Raw genomic sequence first — 22,235 nt, 5'->3', positions numbered from 1 at the left:
AGAAACTGAAGCTCAGATCCCAGTTAAATTTCCCAAGATGAGAGAGTAATAGCTTGGTGACACGAGGAATTGAATTTCAACTTTCTGACTCCAGATCCTGTGCTCATTCCACCATTCTGCCTCTCACGTGTCCTTATTCCATGTTAGGTGGCAACATTCTCCTGCTAGTAAATTATTTTCTCATACTTAAAAGTCATGACTTTACTAAAAAAAAAAAACAAAGCAACCTCAGAAAAGCAAAATTACAACTTTTTCTTTCACTCAACCCTTGGGCTTATTTATAACATATTCCTTCTCTCAGCAAAAGGAGACCTGAAAATGGCACATTTAGCGTTTGCCTACAAGGAACATTGGAACGATTAAAGAAAGTTCCATGATGACCGAACAAATTAGTCACAGATTGGAAAACAGGGCGATTGGTACACCATCCAACAGAAGGAATAAAATGTACAGTTTATCAATGAGAAGTTTCTTGGTCTCATTTTTAACATGCTTTAAATGTAGGCATGGGGGCTTCCTTGGTGGTTCAGTGGTTAAGAATCTGCCTTGCAATGCAGGGGACAGGGGTTCAATCCCTGGTCAGAGAAGATCCCACATGCCTTGGAACAGCTAAGCCCATGCTCCACAACTACTGAGCTCCAAGCTCTAGAGCCTGCAAGCCGCAACTGCTAGGCCTGTGGGCTCCAACTACTAAAGCCCTAGAGCCTGTGCTCTGCAAGAGAAGCCACTGCAATGAGAAACTTGAGCACCACAACGAAGAGTAGTCCCAACTTGCCGAAACAAGAGAAAGCCTGTGGACAGCAACAAAGACCCAGCACAGCCCAAAATAAATAATCTTTAAAAAAAATTAAATGTTTTAAGTGTGGTGTGGCCACATTTAGATGATACCAAATTTATAGACATGAAATTTGAAGCCATGAAAGACACTTGCTCCCCGGAAGAAAAGTTATGACCAACCTAGACAGCATATTAAAAAGCAGAGACATTACTTTGCCAACAAAATCCATCTAGTCAAGGATATAGTTTTTCCAGTGGTCATGGATGTAAGAGTTGGATTATAAAGAAGGCTGACCTCTGAAGAATTGATGCTGTTGCACTGCAGTGTTGGAGAAGTCTCTTGGGAGTTCCTTGGACAGCAAGGAGATCCAACCAGTCCATCCTAAAGGGATCAGTTCTCAATATTCATTGGAAGGACTGATGCTGAAGCTGAAACTCCAAAAGTTTGGCCACCTGATGCGAAGCACTGACTCATCTGAAAAGACCCTGATGCTGGGAAAGACTGGAAGGTAGGAGAAGGGGATGACAGAGGATGAGATGGTTGGATGGCATCACCGTCAATGGACGAGTTTGAGTAAACTCCGGGAGTTGGTACTGGACAGGGAGGCCTGGCATGCTGCAGTCCATGGGGTTGCAAAGAGTCGGGACACGACTGAATGACTGATCTGACGGAAATTTATACTAAAAATAACCTATTACCAGTGAAAATTTTGTGGAGACAAATTGTTTCATTCAGTGAACATCCCACTGCACCCCACCCTCCACACCTCCGGTTTGTGTAGGTCATTGAATTAAGTGCTATAGATGGAACAAAAAAAGGCCTTATTGCCAAGCTGTTCATTAACAGAGACTCAGATACACTTCACATGAACTGTAATGGAGGTAAGTACTCCAGGAAAGGAGGCAGGCCAACTCAACAAGTCATTCTCCAAAGCCAGTTTACTGGAAGTTCATTTGTCAGATGATCAGAGAATGGGAGAAGGCCATGGCAACCCACTCCAGTACTTTTGACTGGAAAATCCCATGGACGGAGCCTGGTAGGCTGAAGTCCATAGGGTTGCTAAGAGTCAGACACAACTGAGTGACTTCACTTTCACTTTTCACTTTCACGCACTGGAGAAGGAAATGACAACCCACTCCAGTGTTCTTGTCTGGAGAATCCCAGGGACGGGGGAATCTGGTGGGCTGCGGTCTATGGGGTAGCCCAGAGTCAGACACAAGTGACTTAGCAGCAGCAGCAGAGAAAATGGCCAATTCACAGAATTTTCCATGTACTAATAAATCTTTTATGGGCTTCCCTGGGCTTATCTTTTTTCAGATGGTAAAGAATCTGCCTGCAATGTGGGAGACCAGGGTTCAATCCCTGGGTTGGGAAGACCCCCTGGAGAAGGGAATGACTATCCACTCCAGTGGAATGCCTAGCGAATTCCATGGGCAGAGGAGCCTGGTATGCTACAGTCCATGCTCTTTCATTACAGCAAATGTGCTTACAATGCACAGAGAATGTATATTCTGGTGAGCTCAGTCTTTGGAACACAGATCTCATAGGACTCCCCTTCCTGGGGGCAATAATTAGGATTAATATTATGACTGTTCTCTACATAAAGTCTAAGCCCTGTCCTTTCCCAAAAGACAAATGTGCCTTGAATGAAGTAGTGATCACAGGCCGTAATGGTCCACCATTCCCATTCCAAGGAGAAAAACAACGCCAGGTTGGGTCCACCAAGCTTGGCTATGGCTGTTCTCAAAGTGCCAAAAATCTGCAGCAGTCTGAGTTGCTTATAATGGAAAATGCTGGGTTTCAACAAAAAAAAGGGTAATAGATTAAAAACAACAATAAATATTTAAGAGATTTATTAAAGCATCTTATCTCAAAGATGGAAACACATACAAATTAGAAACATGCAACCATCATCTTCCACAGTCAAGTTAAAATGTTATATATTTTTCGTATTTTCATAGCTGAAAACTTCAGATCTTAAACTGAACTCATTCACCCTGAATATTTAATTCATTCTTCCTGAAAGTATCCAGGGCAGCAAATAACCAAAATGCAAACTATTATATAAAGAAAGTGCAAAGTTAAAAAAGAATATGTGTAGAGAATGCCCCCTTCCCACCCACCCCCAATCAAAGGCAAACAATGGCACTTTGCTCTTGCTTAACCTAGATTGTCTTCAAAAACTACTAAAATGTAACATACTTAACAACAAAATCTGACTTTTAATACTATCCAAAAAGCTTGTTAGTGTTTGAAAATAAATGCTTAAACAAAGGAAAATGAACTTTGTATCAAACAAGTATGATGAGCCCTGTGTTGCAGCATTCTGTAAAATGAACAAGACAAAAAGCTGGTATAGGGTTTATTGAAAAAGGCAGAATTTCTTCAGGCAGGTATGTAAGGAGGTGGTGGTTCTTTCTCAGGCATCTTCACTGCCATTTCATAGGTTGGCAAAACATACTGAAAAGAGACAAGAAAAAATTATATTGGACTTAATTCTCCTTTAAATTTCTACCTTAATAACTGTTTTCAGATTTAATACCTTAAATAGGGGTATACCAACCCACAGAGGAGAGCTAAAGAAACTGTTAGCTAAGTACACCTGACTCTTCAGGATACCTGACCCTTAAGTAATGAGAACATTAGAGGTGCCAACACTGCACAGTCAGCCCTCCGTATCTGTGGTTCCATATCTATGGACTCAATGCAGACTGGGTAGTATTGTATTATTTACTACTGAGAAACATCTGTGTATTAGTGGACTCTCTAGTTAAAAGCCATGGTGTCCAAGGGTCAACTATAGTTCTTTGGAGTAGAGATAACTAATAACCTGGAGCTTTACCTGCAGGGGATGTGTCTGATCCAAGATCACTAGAGAGGATAACAGAAGAGGAAGTTAAGAAGGGAAGGCAGAGACAATTTTGCTTCTGAACAGACCCTGAGGCCACCAGGATACCCTGATAGGCAGTATGTACTGCCCTCCCCTCGCTCCACTGTGACTGATAAAGCAGCCAGGCCAAGTCACCTCAAGAACGGAGGATCTCGGTGAAGGGCCCGCTGAACCCTGCTACAGGAACCCTCCAGTACGAGGCTGTATTTTATCAGAATCTATAGTCAAAGCATCAAGGACTTGTATCGCCTGCTCTAAGGTGAAGGGCATACCTAGGTAAACAGTGGCATTTTTAAGCTAAGTGACTCCAACGTGACAGGCTGACGCTACATGGGCCATATACACTCTACATGCTGGAAGCCTGGAAGACAGTACAGCAGCAACTAGAGGGTCTAAGAAGGAGGCCTCCCAACAGACTCACGGAACATACTGCATTCTTCTCCCTACAGGAAAGTCAGCTTCCCCTTTGGATCCTATGGATGTTTTTGGAAAACACCACAAGCTTCAGCTGATGGTACCCTATCCTCAGAAGTTCCAGAAACCAAGAGCCTGGCATCGCTCATACTGCTGTTCACTGACTGGTCTCCCCCTCAAAATGCAACACTTGGAGACTGATCATGAGTCAAAACCATTGGCCAGATGGAATGAGATGAGCAGTACAGAGTGTCTCCAGCTCACATACCCAGGATTCCAACTGGGAAATGCTGAAACTTGCAGATTTAAGCTATTCGTGCCCTAAACCACAGTTACAGCACTGAAGAGAAAATCAAGGTTCAGATTATTCTTTTGGAAATTCTCAATAATGGCTAGTGAAGCTTTAATATCATAAAAGATCATTCACCTGTGGAGGCGCCTCAAAGGCTGGGTACACAGCAATCTCCGGCATGTTTCTGTTGTTGATGTATTTATAACAGTTCCAAACACAGTTAATCAGATAAGCCTAAAGGAATACAAACAAAATTTACATATACTCCAAACTCAACTGTATGTACAATTATAGTTTTAATGCGGCTGCACTGTGAAGCCACTGGCAGCGACTGCCTTTTTCTTCTTTTAAGGCTTCCCAGGTGGCTCTACTGGTATAGAACCTGCCTGCCAGTGCAGGAGATGTAGAAGACCCAGGTTCGATCCCTGGGTTGGGACGATCCCCTGGAGAAGGAAATGGCAACCCACTCCAGTATTCTTGTCTGAAAAATTCCATGGACAGAGGAGCCTAGGGGGCTATAGTCCATAGGGTTGAACAGAGTGAGACACAACTGAGCAACTAACTTTATTTTTTAACTTATAAATTTAATTTAAATTTACCTGCTCTAAAATTAAGGAGTCTTATAATGCTCTCCCTGCATTTTCTCCAGAGAAGGGAACCAGCATCCACTTGGACCAAGTACAGGCCAGGAGTTTTCCCTACGTGCCCTCACTTAAATGTCACAAGCTTTATTACCACTATTTTACAGAGAAACCCAAGTCTGGGATTCCAATTCACGTGTGACAACAACGATGCTGCAGAAGGAATTCTATTTCTGAACTTTGGGAATTTTAAGAGATTTTCAATCCCAACCATGAACCATGTCCAAAAACATGATGTTCCTAGACAAGAAGAATCCTGGTTATCTCCAACCACTGCCTAAAAAAGGACAGAAGACATTCCCTGGAGCTATCTCTACCATATTAGAATAAGGAGAGCTATGAGGAGACACGGGCAACAAGAAGGTCTGGAAGGACACTCTCACAATCCAAATGCCCCCCTTCCCCACCAAATAGTCGGTAACTCACCTTAAAAATGATGAACAAGGCAAAGAACACAAGAACAATGAACAAGAGGCAGCTGGAGTCCAATGCCAGGAGGTCATCTTTATAGGGAAAATCAGGCTATAAAAAAAAGGCAGGGACAAATAGGCAGAGCAGAAGGGAGTTTTAGAGCCCTCAAGCAGAGTGCCTTGCACACAGGAAGCAATCAATATAAATGTTTTTTCGAATGAACGAACAATAAGTTTGCAGTATGCAAAATGGACTCTCTACAGTAGGTTTCAATAAAATTCCTACAAGACGCATTTTTGAAATTAATTTTCATTTATCTGGATCCCACACCTCCATCCACCAGACCTTATTTCGGGCCACAGCATTCCCCGCCCCTCCATCCCACAGCATTAACCTCTGCTCACTGCCTGCTGTCACGAGACAGCCCTACTTTATTATTACAAATAAGATCTTCATGTCTTGATTCCCCAAATACATGGTTTGCTCCTTGAAGAGAAGGAAGTTATGTTTATACACCATACACCAACAGTTTGCCTAGAATAGAGTGAAGAATACAGGAGGCACTCACATATTTGCTACAGAGAGAAGGTACTGTCTTTGACAGTGCCAATGAGTGCCAATGAGCACAACTCCAACGACTGCCAAACACAGTCCAATTATTTATTTACTTTTCATACACCCAAAAGTTGAACTACTCCTGAAGTTCTATGATATCCATCTTTAGGGACTTTTAATATTTCATTATTCACATGGTATGTAAGAAGATATTCTATTTTCATCTTTTTGGTTTCAATATGGTCAGTAACAGTAGTAATGATACTTTAAAACGCTTAAAAATAAATAAATAAAACATAGTAGATTAAATAAAAATAGTACCCAAAAGCTGACTTTGGTTTTCAACAAAAGAAAAATTTTTTTAAGTTTTATTAGCATACACACTTACTAACTGATCCAGATATTCTTTGATTCTTGGCAAGTAAGTCAGAGAACTGATAGCAACCAGGCAGCTGAGAACAAAGTCAAAAAGCCGGTAACAGAAGAACGGAATCAGCCAACCCACTTGATACTGAAGGAAAAAATAACCACAACATCACATCACATATACGGAATGACTAAGGACCACGCAGTGAAGTCAAAACTCGAAAAGTATAGAATACTTACAGAAATTGCTCCGTATACCAGCATTGAACTGATTATAAACATAAGAACAGAGACGGCAAAAAGAACACAGGCATTATCTATGAAAACAGAAGCAAAAATCTAATTAAGCTACTTATATAACAAAAAGCATAAGACTCTTTATGACAAAATGTTATTAAGTAATGAAGCTTATGAAATTCATGCCTTTGCTCTTTCTTATTTGTTAAACTGCTACGACTCATGGCCACTGATTTAGGACAGCACGTGAACCTGGTACTCTGCCAGAGACAGATCCCTGCCCAGGGTCTAAGTTTTGAATATGGGCAAACAGATAATTATGATGCAATGTGGCAAGTGCTACAACAGAAGCAAAAAAACAATTAGTTTTGCCTTTAGCATCAGGGAAAAAAGATAAATGAAATAACACAAGTTGAGTCTTGTGAGATAAGCAGGGTTCAGCTGGAGCAAAAGGCTGGTATTTGTTTAAACACGTAGTTGTACAGACACCCCCTCTTGCCTAAGATAAAATAAATCACCTGAAAGTCAAGTTCTCCCTCAATGCCCCTTTCCCACCTCAACACCCAAACTCCCTGCGCCAAATCCCTTCACCGTGGCTTCTCTGCTACATCCAGGTCTATTTTCTTCTCTGGTCCTCAATCCGTCCTTGAGTTGCTGCCTTTCTCTACATTAATCCACGTCCACTAAACTTTTTCACAAAGTGCTCATGTAATCTCAAACAAAACAAACCAAAAAGCACCCACACTTGACCTGATGAGCTTCTTAGCACTGTAAGAGTCTAAAGTTGATTCTCTGGCTCTGGCTAGATATCAAGAACCAGAAAGGCACTAATAACGAATGATTAGACTACCTGCTCAGTGTTCGCACTAGTGGGTAAGTGTTACGTATCACTGTGTCACTTGGCAATACAAACAGCATCAGTATCTGGCACTGAACTAAGAAGAGCTCTCTAAATTTTCCTAGAGGATATAGGACAACTAAATGTTAAAGACTTAAAGAACTTCCCTGCTGCAGCACACAATGGTTCTCAAAGGGAAGAATTCAGATATAAACAAACTTGAAAGCAAAATGTGTAATTCAAACAATTAGCTTTCAAAAATCCGTTACTGGAAGACTACGAGTTGATTTAAACTTCTTGAAATACTGAAATAATTAAAGTGAAGCTCAAGGTCTTCCACTGGAGCAACAAATAGCAAAACCGAGGAGAGATGGAGTGGTGGGTGCAAAACACATTTAATGCCAGGAACAAGGGATACTCCAGTAGGTGTGAATCAATAAAGCAAGCAAAACATGAGGGACTCAATGCCCAAAGAACCTCAGATTTGCACCATATTCAGAACCTCCTCTGGGAGATCCCAAGTGTTTACCCATCTCCCAGGTGTGTATGCTATGCTATGCTATGCTAAGCTAAGTCACTTCAGTCGTGTCCAACTCTGTGCGACCCCACAGATGGCAGCCCACCAGGCTCCCCCATCCCTGGGATTCTCCAGGCAAGAACACTGGAGTGGGTTGCCATTTCCTCCTCCAATGCATGAAAGTGAAAAGTGAAAGTGAAGTCGCTCAGTCGTGTCCGACTCTTCGCGACCCCAGGTAAGTATAAGTAATGATAAATTCCTATTTGAAAAACAGTTTGCATATGCTGCAGTATAAACTGAGTGTTACAGCCTGTTTGGCTGATTAAAAATAATTAATCACAAACTTCATCTTTTAAAAAATTGGTTATCAGGCCAGTGATCAGAAATTAACTTACCTTTGCAACACCGGGTCTGTGGGAAGGTCAAATTTTACCTTCCAAAGAAATACCAACTACTGTATCACCAAGAACTATGTATTTTTATATTTGCTTACATTCATTGGAAGGACTGATGCTGAAGCTGAAACTCCAATACCTTGGCTACCTGATACGAAGAACTGACTCATCTGAAAGACCCTGATGTTGGGAAAGATTGAAGGTGGGAGGAGAAGGGGACGACAGAGGATGGGATGGTTGGATGGCATCACCAACTTGATGGACATAAGTTTGAGTAAGCTCCGGGAGTTGGTGATGGACAGGGAAGCCTGGCGTGCTGCAGTTCATGGGGTCACAAGAGTCGGACACGACTGAGTGACTGAACTGAACTGAGGGCTTCAGTAGAATACGGTCAACAAAGATATAATGAATAATGTGATTTTCTATGCAGCAGCGACAACACTCATGCAACACACAATAAACTTGAGACTAAAGAGCCAGTTGCACAGACCTACAAAAATCTCAGTAACCATAAATCTTTTCTACACCTCAATTTTAAGAGCAATATACATGACAAAGGAAAATGCTGACATTAGCAGATTCAGTAAAATTTTACAGCCTAAAGTTTATAAATACAAAAAAAATATCAACATCAGAAGCTAACATTTATTGTTCTATTCTGGTTTTTAATTAAAAACAGATTTATTCAGGGAAAAAAAAAAATCAAATGCCAGAAGGGATGTTTCCATATATTCTTGCTATTTCTGTTATCAATTTGACAACAAAATTAAAAGATTATATATGTTTGAAAGTAAAACTAGGACACTCATATAAAAACAAAACAAAAACACTTTAAAAAACACAATATGAACAACTGTTAGTGTCATCATACTATAATGTATTATTGATGGCCACAAAACTCTACCTGCTGTAAGAAATAGGTTAGGCCTGAGGACAGTAATCATTTGAATTAATAACCATTTAAAAAAAAAAAAAAAAACACTTCATTAACAGATAAGAGAGGATCATAATGTAAAAATGTGTAGAGTTTATAACAAAAGCTAATCTAAAAATATAATTAAGATCCTGTAATATTACAAATATAAAACACATGTGAACTGGGAACATTTTTCTGAAGAAACTGTTCACACCGAAAAGTCTGAAGCATAATTTTCTATTCAAATATTAAATTTTTAACATAAAATTAAACTTGCATTTTAGAGAAAGATAAATAATAAAAATACTATTGGGAACAAATAATTTTAAAAAAGTAATTTCCATGAATGTTCTAGGAATACTCTAAATAAAGTCCAATGTCAAATCTTCATCTAAACAATAAAAATATATTAAGAATTGAGACCCTGAGCAAAAGATACCACCAAATATTCAAATAATTCGTATTCTATATTTTACTGTAGGATTGTGCTCCATGAGCAAATGTCTCATTCTCTACTACACTTACCAGCTGACCCTCAAAGACTCAGTCTTCTTCTAATTTCTTCTCCCCTCCTCTTTCCACAGTATTTCAATGCGGACAATGCATATTTCTCAGAAATCTCCTAGCAGTCCACTAGATCTTCTGGCTACAAATGCTCAAATTTAATTCTGAGTATTTTTGAAAAGCCTGCAAACACATTTTGTGCCTCAGCCAAGTATAACAACAATCAATCCTCTACCTAACAGGTGTGTGTGTGTGATTAGCAGGCTAAAGTTTCAACCAAAAACATACCAGCCATTCTCTCAGACGAATAGTAATTGCCAATGACTTCATACTGAATGTTGACAGCTGGCATTGAGTTTGGGTGTGTTACCTCCACAGTCAGCAGAATTGCCATCAACAGGTTGACCACCTATGAAAGATAACATTTTATAGACTATATTATTAATCAGGAAGCAATCCCCAACACAATCTTCAGACGTCCTCTGTTTAACTAACATCTTCCCTGAAGTAATAAAGACATAAAATGGGGACTACCTATGAGATAAAATACACAATATGACTTTAAGAATACTTTAAATATTTCATAAAGTATAAACTTAATCATTTCAGAGAAAAGATGTTGGACTGATCCTATATTAATAAAACAGAATAAAAAGACACCAAAATGAAAAATGAGAGATCACAAATTGCTCATTTGAATCACATATTTATTCATACTCCTATCTCAGAATTTCTGGATTTGAAGAAGCTGATCTATCAGATAAATATAATTTCCATGTCTAGCTATGTTAATGATCCATCAGGTAAGTCTAAGGCCTCTCCACAGTATCTCCTGTACAGTGGTAAGGAATTATTTCCTCTTGAGCTACACTAAAATGCTTAAAAAGATTTTGACTACATCACTTAACTTCCGCCTGCTGGTCTTAGTCTATGGTTTGAGATATTTTGTTATCCCTTCTGAATAAGTACTCCTCTAACACCTCAGTTCAGTTCAGTCGCTCAATCGTGTCCAACTCTTTGCGACCCCGTGGACTGCAGCACGCCAGGCTTCCCTGTCCATCACGAAATCCCAAAGCTTGCTCAAACTCACATCTATCGAGTCAGTGATGCCATCCAACCATCTTGTCCTCTGTCGTCCCCTTCTCCTCCCGCCTTCAGTCTTTCCCAGCATCAGGTCTTTGCCAGTGAGTCAGTTCTTCAAATCAGGTGGCCAAAGTATTGGGAGTTTCAGCTTCAGCATCAGTCCTTCCAATGACTATTCAGGACTGATTTCCTGTAGGATCCAGGCTGGATCTCCCTGCAGTCCAAGGGACTCTCAAGAGTCTTCTCCAACACCACAGTTCAAAAGCATCAATTCTTCGGCACTCAGCTTTCTTTATAGTCCAACTCTTACATCCATACATGACTACTGGAAAAACCATAGCTTTGACTAGATGGACCTTTGTCAGCAAAGTAATGTCCCTGCTTTTTAATATGCTACTAGGTTGATCACAGCTTTTCTTCCAAGGAGCAAGTGTCTTTTAATTTCATGACTGCAGTCACCATCTGCAGTGATTTTGGAGCCCCCCAAAATAAAGCCTCTCACTGTTTCCATTGTTTCCCCATCTATTTGCCATGAAGAGATGGGACTGGATGCCATGATCTTAGTTTTCTGAATGCCGAGTTTTAAGCCAACTTTGCTCAACAAACTAGTAAAATGAGAGTAGAGCAATCTGATCACAGCACATCAGGATCTCAGTTCCCACATCCTAACTAACAAATTTCAATCAACGTGTCTGAAACAAATTTCAATTAACACAGTCTGGTTCTTTTATGCACTGGCTGCATAAATCTTTTAAATGTCACATGCTGCTGCTGCTGCTAAGTCGCTTCAGTCGTGTCCGACTCTATGTGACCCCATGGACGGCAGCCCACCAGTCTCCCCATCCCTGGGATTCTCCAGGCAAGAACACTGGAATGTCACATGAGTGACTTCCTAAAACTCCCAATTCTTTTTCACACTTGATCCTGCTAAGCTACCACCTATATCTACCTGTAGAGCTGGATTCAGGGCCTAAGCGTAAGCCCTTATACATTATCTGCAAATTTCATCTTATAACATTCTTGCATATCAATATTTTCTCCGTTTGAATTCTGACACCCTATGGATAGATTTACACTCTCTCAGCTTCCTGCATTTGAAAACATGATTATCATTTAATGAGATTCTCCACCTAAGTCACTAGCAAGAGAACAGGGCTGAGGACAAGCTGCCAGATAGAGGCTCTTCTCTTCCCATTGGTCAGCAGCTTTCAAATAAAGTCTTTATCTGGTCCAAAGTAACATCTAGAGACTTTGTCAAACATCTTGCTGAAATCCCATCACCAGTATCTGGTGAATTTCCCTGGTCTACCAGGGTGTAACTCCAATTCAAAAAGGAGATTCTTTATGCCTCTAGTTGTTCGTGAATTACACAGTTATCCCAAGAGGCACCACTTCCTCTAAGTGCTCAAAACAACCCTGCTAATGATTTAAGAACTGGAGTAGGCTTCCCTATCTAAAGTCCACAGCATCTGCCTTCCTTCCCTTCGTGAACATGGGATACTTTCAAGGGACATCTGAGCTTCTTTATCAATAGTGTTTTAAACAATCTCTATCATGGAGCTCTCTCCTGTCCACCCTGAATGATAAATACGTTTATCAGCTAAAGGCATTTCACATTCTCGAAGACAAGCAGCCCAAGGTTTTTAAATAAGATAAATGTCACAATACCTAATTCGGAATCAATTGAGATTTCTAAAGACACACTATAAATCAAGTAAATTTACATATATTATTTGACTTTATTCTTCACAACAACCTTGTGAAGAAAGTATGACTTATGCTCATTTGCTGACGGTTAAACTAAGGTTCAGCAAAGTGAAATACCATGTGTTAAGCTCACTGAGGTGATAACAGGACAGAGTTAGGACACCAATCTGGTTCTTTTAAAAACATCTTTCTTCTTACTACTACAGGATCACTTACAACCATTCCTAAGCAACTCTTGTTTTGAGATCTTTCCAAAATAAACCATTATCTAAGGCTACAAATAGCTGTGAAAAGAAGAGAAGTGAAAAGCAAAGGAGAAAAGGAAACTCTGAATGCAGAGTTCCAAAGAATAGCAAGAAGAGATAAGAAAGCCTTCCTCAGCGATCAATGCAAAGAAATAGAGGAAAACAACAGAATGGGAAAGACTAGAGATCTCTTCAAGAAAATTAGAGATACCAAGGGAACATTTCATGCAAAGATGGGCTCGAAAAAGGACAGAAATGGTATGGACCTAACAGAAGCAGAAGATATTAAGAAGAGGTGGCAAGAATACACAGAAGAACTGTACAAAAAAGATCTTCACGACCCAGATAATCACGATGGTGTGATCACTCACCAAGAGCCAGACATCCTGGAATGTGAAGTCAAGTGGGCCTTAGAAAGCATCACTACGAACAAAGCTAGTGGAGGTGATGGAATTCCAGTGGAGCTATTTCAAATCCTGAAAGATGATGCTGTGAAAGTGCTGCACTCAATATGCCAGCACATTTGGAAAACTCAGCAGTGGCCACAGGACTGGAAAAGGTCCGTTTTCATTCCAATCCCAAAGAAAGGCAATGCCAAAGAATGCTCAAACTACTGCACAATTGCACTCATCTCACATGCTAGTAAAGTAATGCTCAAAATTCTTCAAGTCAGGCTTCAGCAATACGTGAACCGTGAACTTCCTGATGTTCAAGCTAGTTTTAGAAAAGGCAGAGGAACCAGAGATCAAAGTGCCAACATCTGCTGGATCATGGAAAAAACAAGAGAGTTCCAGAAAACCATCTATTTCTGCTTTATTGACTATGCCAAAGCCTTTGACTGTGTGGATCACAATAAACTGTGGAAAATTCTGAAAAAGATGGGAATACCAGACCACCTGACCGGCCTCTTGAGAAATCTGTATGCAGGTCAGGAAGCAACAGTTAGAACTGGACATGGAACAACAGACTGGTTCCAAATAGGAAAAGGAGTATGTCAAGGCTGTATATTGTTACCCTGCTTCTTTAACTTATATGCAGAGTACATCATGAGAAACGTTGGACTGGAACACAAGCTGGAATCAAGATTGCCGGGAGAAATATCAATAACCTCAGATATGCAGATGACACCACCCTTATGGCAGAAAAGAGAAGAGGAACTCAAAAGCCTCTTGATGAAAGTGAAAGAGGAGAGTGAAAAAGTTGGCTTGAAGCTCAACATTCAGAAAACGAAGATCATGGCATCTGGTCCCATCACTTCATGGGAAATAGATGGGGAAACAGTGGAAACAGTGTCAGACTTTATTTTTGGGGGCTCCAAAATCACTGCAGATGATGAATGCAGCCATGAAATTAAAAGACGCTTACTCCTTGGAAGGAAAGTTATGACCAACCTAGATACCATATTCAAAAGCAGAGACGTTACTTTGCCAACAAAGGTCCGGCTAGTCAAGGCTATGGTTTTTCCAGTGGTCATGTATGGATGTGAGAGTTGGACTGTGAAGAAGGCTGAGCGCCAAAGAATTGATGCTTTTGAACTGTGGTGTTGGAGAAGACTCTTGAGAGTCCCTTGGACTGCAAGGAGATCCAACCAGTCCATTCTGAAGGAGATCAGCCCTGGGATATCTTTGGAAGGAATGATGCTAAAGCTGAAACTCCAGTACTTTGGCCACCTCATGCGAAGAGTTGACTCACTGGAAAAGACTCTGATGCTCGGAGGGATTGGGGGCAGGAGGAGAAGGGGACGACAGAGGATGAGATGGCTGGATGGCATCACTGACTCAATGGATGTGAGTTTGAGTGAACTCCGGGAGTTGGTGATGGACAGGGAGGCCTGGCATGGGGTCGCAAAGAGTTGGACACGACTGAGCGACTAAACTGAACTGAAGGCCACAAAATGTTTGTTACTCTCTAAATACATTCAGGTACATGCTTTTTCCTTGCACTGCTCAAAAGCAAGGTATTTCATCCTTCAACACTTGAAAGATCTTGTAAGAGACAATCATATTTTCAAGGTGACTCCCCAGTTGATAGCTGATGTTTTAACTGCCCATTTTTATTGCAGTGGGTTTTGGACAGGGTAGGTGGTTTATGAGCTAATATAATTAGGTGAATTAACTATTGAACATATATCTCTACTAAGACACCGTATATTCTGTGCATGGAAATCAGTTCAAAATCAATTCAGCAAACCCTTCTTTACTAAGCACAATACTGTCATAGTTTAAAAGCTCTGTACGGGAATGAAAAATATTTATGTGAAAAATAACATGCAAACTCAATTACTAAATGAAGGAAATGACACATCAAAAATATTCAGAAGTTTATTTTTCCTTTCTTAAATATTTGCATCACATATAGCATTTATAGAAATCTTTTCTTCTCTTTCATGGGTAAGTCACAGACTCACCCACTATTATCTTCTAGTATTAGTGACACTTCAAGTTTCTTTTCATTGTGAGTCATTCTCTGAATATTAAACAAAATAAATCATAGGTCTAATCAAAAGAAGCAAGAAATGATAAATTTCAGCACTATTTCATTACAAGCTCAAAGGATTTTTCAACTCTTCACTGATTAATTATATTTCATTAGCACCTCAATGTAACATTTTAAAGCACTCAACTGGAAAACTCATCCTGTGATCTTATTTTCACCCCTGAGTACCTATCCTATGCTCACAGACTCCATTCTATTTACTTCTGATTACCACTGGTATTTCTAAGTTCCATGCAGCATTTTTCAAAACATACATAAGATGAACTTTGTGATCTTGTAATATAAAATCTGAACAGAACAACTACATACAAACAACTCCAGTATATTTATTCCTGATTCATTTTTCCCTTTTACTGCATTCAGGAAAGAAAATTTGCAAAAATGTAATTAAAATAATGACTGACTTCTAAATCTAGTCACACGGAGTGGTACAGAATGCAGCCAATATGCACATATGTCAACAGCCAGGGCAATGGACACATCCATGCAGAAGGGGTACTGCATTTACTGGGATAAACAATATGGTCTGCGTTATAAGACTTTTACACACTTTATTTAAGTAAACAAACAATCACAAAGAACAGATGTGTCACATTTCACTTGTTTCAAAGGAGTAGGATCAGATCCTTGGAAGCACGCAGCCCCAGGAGAGTAATTCCTCTTTGCTTCTCATTTCACAGCCACACCCATCCTAGAAGATTCCTGAGGACTGTTTTTTTTTTTTTTTTTTTCCCTTTAATCCTTATTCTTTAGTTTTCCCACAGTATATTCTGCCACAACCCAACTTATGCTCAGACTATAATTAGAACAATGTCTTAGGGCATCTTGATAAGGGTCTCAGGCAAGTCAGCAGACAGCTGTCATCAGATAAAAACCAAAACTGTCTTTAAAAATGCTGTTAAATGTATATGTAGTTAAATGTACACATACAGTTGTTTACCCTTTTGTGCGGTTACGAATGAGATATTCCTACTATTTTTGGAGGAGACAATTCATTTAACAATGGTCTAATGAATACTTCAAATGCTCTAATAAGTTACTATTACACACACATTTTATAGAGAAAGGCATAGCATCTTTCTCCCTCAAAGAGGATATCATGTTGTAGGGAGAAAAATTCAAATGTGTAATTAGTATTTTTAATAAGCACACACAAGAGGTATGCAGTAATTCTTCCAGATAAACAGTGAGGAAACCAGCTTCTTCTGGCAGGGAAGCAAGGAAGCTTCGCCAAGGAAACTACTGAACTATTACAAAACTAACTGTAATTGGCAAAATGGCTGTTAGTAGTTGAAGTTGTATAAGTAAAAGAAAGGCTTTTATACTATTTCACTATTTTTGTATATTTGAGATTTCTGTCAATGAAGTTTTTAAAAAGTTTGGGGAAACATACTAACTCTGAAATATAAATAAGCCATACTGATTTAAAGGAGTCAGGAGTGAGGACTGGGAAGGAATACAGCTTGAGGAGCCTGTCTTCACTTCTTCCCTAGCTACCTCACTTTTAGACTGTTTATGGTGAAGATATTCATAAAAAATTAGCCATATATTATTACACCTTTCCAAGACCTACAATTTTAACCAGTGCTCTAAATGCCTTCTTGTAGTACACCATCAACCATGAAGGAGGACACTGCTGCTGTAGACTTTAAAGCTCATTTTCAACCATTCAATAAACATCTGAACTTGTATCTCCTTCGACTGCCAGGATCCCAAAGCCACACTTCTGAACATCACCAACAATACTATAATCGACAAAACCAATGGCCTTTTCCAACCTAAGAAAATGTTGTTTAAAAATCATCTGGCTTCAAATTTTTCACTAAATGATAGAAAAAACAATTTATGAACGCCAGACTTTAATCTGGAACTCATTCTGAAATTCCCTATTATTTAAACTAAGTATTAAGCTAAACATGCTTCTTTAAATCTAAATGCCAAAGGCTAGCATTTCAGGGCTGGTACATATAGTAACTGGCTCTGGCTTCTCTGTGTCTTCTGCACTATTTACTACCATATAATTAACCCTTTGGAGAAGGAAATGGCAACCCACTCCAGTATTCTTGCCTGGAGAATCCCATGGACGGAGGAGCCTGGTGGGCTACAGTCCACGGGGTTGCAAAGAGTCGGACACAACTGAGCGACTTCACTTCACTAATTAACCCTTTGGTACACAGTGTGCAATCACCTAACATGACCTCAGCAGAAGCAGATGCTAGAAAGCAGTGACACTGTATCCAACAGAAAGTTACTGCTACAGCATCTGCAACCAACAGGAGCTTGAGGACTGCACCCAAGGTTCTAAACAGCACCGGGCAACCTCAAGGAGAATCATAAATATTCTCCCACCTGGAATACAGGAAGAAGAGTATCCTGACAAGGTACTTGGACTTCACTCACTCTTAGTAAAGAAGCTTCTGGCAAAAAAAAAAAACAAAAAAAAACAAAAGTGCTGTTTGGACAAGTCCTCTTTGTGTCTTGGTGGTCTTGGTTTTTAAATGTTGTCTCCCCAACTAGGCAGAAATTATGTCTTTATGTTGCCAGGATCCCGAAGCCACAGTTTTGAACATCACCAGCAATACTATAATCAACAAAACCAATGGCCTTTTCGAACCCTTAACCTAATTTGAATCTGTTATTACTGATTAGCTTCTCGTTCCTTAACACTGCACTTTCATATCTTTGCTCCAAACTTCATTGCTATGCCATCAGTATCTTAAGGGCAGATGCCACGGTCAAGATAAGAAAACACTTGAGAGCCTCTGTGTAGCAGCTGATAGGAAGACAAAAGATGAGTAACACACGTCCCTGTAACTTTGTTTCTATGTGCACCACAGCCATTTGCACTGTAGATGAGCAACAGATCTCTTAAAGCAGATGAACTGATGTAAGCAGCATATTATATTCCATGAACTAGAAAAATTCATGCAAAGAAAGAATAGTTTATGGGATCTTTTTATGAAACTAAAGCATGGAAAAACAGAGCTCTGTGCAAAATGTTTTCACATCAAGTCCCTCCAGTGGGAAACAGATGTAAAACTCCCTGTTCCCTATTTTGAGAGAATAAATGCCCTTACTAAAATCCTTCTCTCTGCATTTTGAGTTTCATGGTTTATAACTCCCATTTTTGCTTGCTATTCCTTTCTTTTTTATGAACAGAGACCAGAGCATCAAAAAAATACCTGCCTTGGAAAGAAACACAGCCAATTACATTCAGATGGCTGAAACTGAGATGGTGCTTATTTTCTTTTCAAGGAGTTAGAAATCCTTTGTTCTGTGAATGGAGGGAAGGATCTGAGAAGAAACAGGAAGATTAAGTTTGCATGGAAGAGTCCCAGGTTGCTGGACTCTTTCTCAATTAAGTAAAAGGGAAGGTCATCTTCCAGGGATGGGGGAAACAGGGCTGAATAAGAGGCTTGAGGACCCTAAAGATCTGAATTATTCATTTAGGGAAGGCAGAGCTAAGGACAAACAAAAGAAACATAAGACCCAGCCCTTTAAAAAAATGAAGAACAAAATTAGAAATATAATGCATGTCCAGTATTACAAATCAGTTAAAATACAAAAGGGGTGAGGGTCTTTGTGGGGAAAGGTGACATAATTATAGCAATGTTTCTGAAGATAAAAGTAGAGGAAATATTAAAATAAGCTTAGAAATAAGCAAATAAGCCCACCCATTCAAGTTTTGTTTTTAATGCACATTAATGAAGCAAGATGGTTAAAAAAAAAAAAAATGTAAATAAGGAGTAACGTGGAGTTCAGGTCCCCTGTGAGTGGGCATGAAACTGTATCTGCCTAACTGAAGATGATTCTCATCAGCTGTTTACCAAACAGTAATAATTTCAATGGAACCTCTGGGTTCAGAAGAAATGAGAACAGAAAAAGGCAAAAAAAAAAAAAAAAAATCTGATAAAGTTCTTCCTTTTTTGCAGTTCACAAAGTTATCAGAAACTGCATTATCACTTATGCCACAACCTCTCAAAACAAAAACAAATAAAAACTTTAAAAATCACAAAGTCATTAGCGAAGATGACCAAGCCGACAGACAATATGAGTAGTTTTTCAAAACTTCTGTGAAGTCATCATAACCCCAGACTACCTAAATGGAATCTTGTATTTACAAATCATGAGCTTTAGTGAAAATGAATAGTAGTGGAGATGGTGCTAAGAAATCACAACAGCATTGCTAGTGAACCACCAATCAGTAACACTGTCAACCTGGTTATGACACAGAATCACACAAATCCTGCCCCCACCCCCCCGGGAACGTTAGCACGTTACCAAAACACAGCAGGTTCTAGACAAAGGTCTCAAAAACCTGAATGGGTCTGTGGTGAAAAGCTTCTCACCAGCGGGCAGGAGAAAACCTACTGCATTTGGAAAAAGGCAGATAGTAAGTAAATACTGGCCAAAGGTATTACCTCCAAGAGAATTTCCAGACTCACAACAGAGACCTGTCTGCCTACATCCCAAACACACTGTAACAAATAAGCTCCAGAAACAAGAGACAACTGTGTTCAACTGGATCTCTTGCCTTCCCTTCAGGTAAAACAATAATGTTTAAAACCAGGCTGCATCTCGGAAGGTGCGTTCCTAATTCTTTCCTTTAGGGGGGTAAAAAGAAAAAAATCCCAGGAAGCACTGACGGAGAGTGGGGAGGTGGGGGGCAGTTCCTTCAGATCACGGAAGCACACATAAAGATCCCGCAGCCTGGTCATTTCCAGAACTGACCACACCAAAGTCGAGCTCTCTCCTCCCGCAGGCCCCCTCCACACTAGGCCGCAACGCCTGTGCCTTCCCCAACCCCCACTTTTCTCCTCTTATTCTCGCCTAAAAAAAACCCCACAATTTCCCTGGTCCCTCCCACCCCCACGCCGATTCCCAGACACAAGTCTCCCCCCTCCAAACTTAAGAGGCCACTAAAAAGAAGGTTCCCGAGGCCTTCCCGCCCCATTCCCTCCCAGTGGATCCTCCCGGTCAAATATGAGTCTCTCCCGCTTCCCCCTCCGGCGTATCCTCCCCCCACCATGGCCCCTTCCCTGCCTCCTCGCCCGCCCTTACCATGTACCAGGTCCCCAGGATGATCGTCCCGGTGCGAACATGGCAACAGCCGCAGCACCGGGTGCTGTAGAACCGGTCGCTGCGGCTCCGCTTGAAAGTCATGGACACCATCAGGAACCTCGAGGGCCTCTTTCTTGGCCGGGCCCCTAACAAACGCCTTCCGCCCAGCGGTTGAAGACGGAGAACTCCGTCACTGAGGTCAAACCAAACGACGCGTCTTCAAGACCGCCCCCCTGCCAGGGCCCCCAAGCCAAGAGCCTTCGCACCTGCGCACTGAGGGCAAAGCGCTGTTCCCGCGAGAGCTCGATTTACGCTTTTCCTCGCCTTCCTCGCACTCAGGCCAATGGAAGAACGGGAAGCTAGGCGGAAGCGGGTTTTGATTGGAAAAGCCTGAAGATTGACAGGATCTCACACCCAATCAGAGCCGCAACTCGCCTCGGCGCTAATAGATTCCCCTCCTCTTACTAGACGGCGAGGGCTGGTTCCTGGGCTTAGGGTAGTTCGGGTTGGAGAGGGAGCCTGGTAATTCACCCTCCCCGAAGTGAAAGCGAGGAGGTGAGAGGCATTTAATGGGAAAAAAGAAAGTCTAGATGGAGTAGGTGGAAGAAACCGGGCAGGGAGGACTTGTCTGAGTGAATCTGCCACGTACAGCTCGAACGCATCACGGGACCGCGGCTGCTCACGTGACCTTTGCGTCATAGCTCAATTATGGGGCTGGCCAGGAGAGGTGCCTGTGGAGAAGGGGGTGGGGCTAAACCCTGCTCTGGGGCCCTCCTGGCTGCGTAAGTTGAACTTTATTTAGAGGGATCAAATGTTAGCCTACCCCTTTGTCTCTCTTTGACACCTCTTTGTTGGGAGCAAAGAAATACCATGCTACTCTGCCAGAGAAGAAAAGAATTGAAGAAAACATAAGGCAGAACTGTTTAGCTGCTGGGTGTTTACAGATAGAGTGACTTTTATAAGGAAAAATTGTGAAACATAATGAAATGCACTGAGGTTCCTGGGTGTCTTCCATGAAAAACAAGCCATAGTCTGGCTCACCTTTCTGGGTATTCTGAATCTAGGGGAGCTCTCCATTTTTGTGCAGTCAAGTATGGCAAGAGAGCATAATTGTCATTTAAGTAAACAGAGGCTATTGTGGCGGTGAAGTGCGGCCCTCAAACCAAGTGTGGCCTTTGCAGCCACAACCAGTGATGCAGGATTCAGGATGGAGGAAAATAAGCTATTGGGCTTAGATGTAAGGGAATAGTTTTAGTAAGTCCAGACTCTTGCATCTTCCCATACATGGAAAAACACTTAATTCATTGGCCTGGGCTATCTGATCTATCTTTAACTAGCAGTAATCTATTGGTGTTCTGCTATCAGTGATTCCCGCCGCCCCCTACCCCCCCCCTCAAAAAAAAAAAAAAAAACCCCTGTGTATCTTGGCTCCTCCGTTTGCATTTTGGAAAAGGCCCTCAGAGCTGTCTGAGAGAATGTCTCCTGGGCTTCAATCCTCAGCTAAGTCCAACAAATAAAAGATAATTCTCAGCTTTTAGGTTGTGTGTATTTTTCTCAAGCAACATCTATTCAACTCTAAATGTTTTTAACTGATAGCAAGAGAAACTCTTGTCCTTTAAAGTTCATATTGAATCCCCCTCCTTGGAAAAAATATTTGTAAATTCATTTCCCAATCCTGATTTGAATGATGTAAGTGGGTACTTTACATTGTCCTGTAAACCGACTCTATAAAATTTCACTGATCCCCTCGTTAATGAGTAAATAAAATGTTTTACACTGTTCATTTTTTGTCTGTATGAGACTTAGGACTTTTATCTTTTTATGAAAAGATGTTGTTTTATTCTTTGGAAAATACACTTCCTTTTAGGAAACAGAAATGCCTTCCCTTC

General features: G+C 40.7%; 1 protein-coding gene across 1 annotated transcript; it reads right to left on the bottom strand.

Annotated features, from left to right (window-relative positions):
• Nucleotides 1-2,616: 2,616 nt before the first annotated feature.
• On the bottom strand, nucleotides 2,617-20,623 carry LAPTM4A (lysosomal protein transmembrane 4 alpha). The gene is made up of 7 exons (XM_027556005.1): nucleotides 20,347-20,623; nucleotides 10,043-10,163; nucleotides 6,588-6,664; nucleotides 6,370-6,492; nucleotides 5,442-5,537; nucleotides 4,510-4,608; nucleotides 2,617-3,238 (listed from the first exon to the last, which is right to left on the bottom strand). Exons 1-7 carry the CDS (start codon nucleotides 20,455-20,457, stop codon nucleotides 3,164-3,166), a joined length of 702 nt encoding a protein of 233 aa, XP_027411806.1. The 5' UTR covers nucleotides 20,458-20,623; the 3' UTR covers nucleotides 2,617-3,163.
• Nucleotides 20,624-22,235: the final 1,612 nt, after the last annotated feature.

This window comes from Bos indicus x Bos taurus, chromosome 11 (assembly GCF_003369695.1).
Source record: "Bos indicus x Bos taurus breed Angus x Brahman F1 hybrid chromosome 11, Bos_hybrid_MaternalHap_v2.0, whole genome shotgun sequence".
Lineage (NCBI taxonomy): Eukaryota > Metazoa > Chordata > Mammalia > Artiodactyla > Bovidae > Bos > Bos indicus x Bos taurus.
Note: the sequence above shows the minus strand (reverse complement) of the source record. Positions and strands in the feature narration are given on the sequence as shown.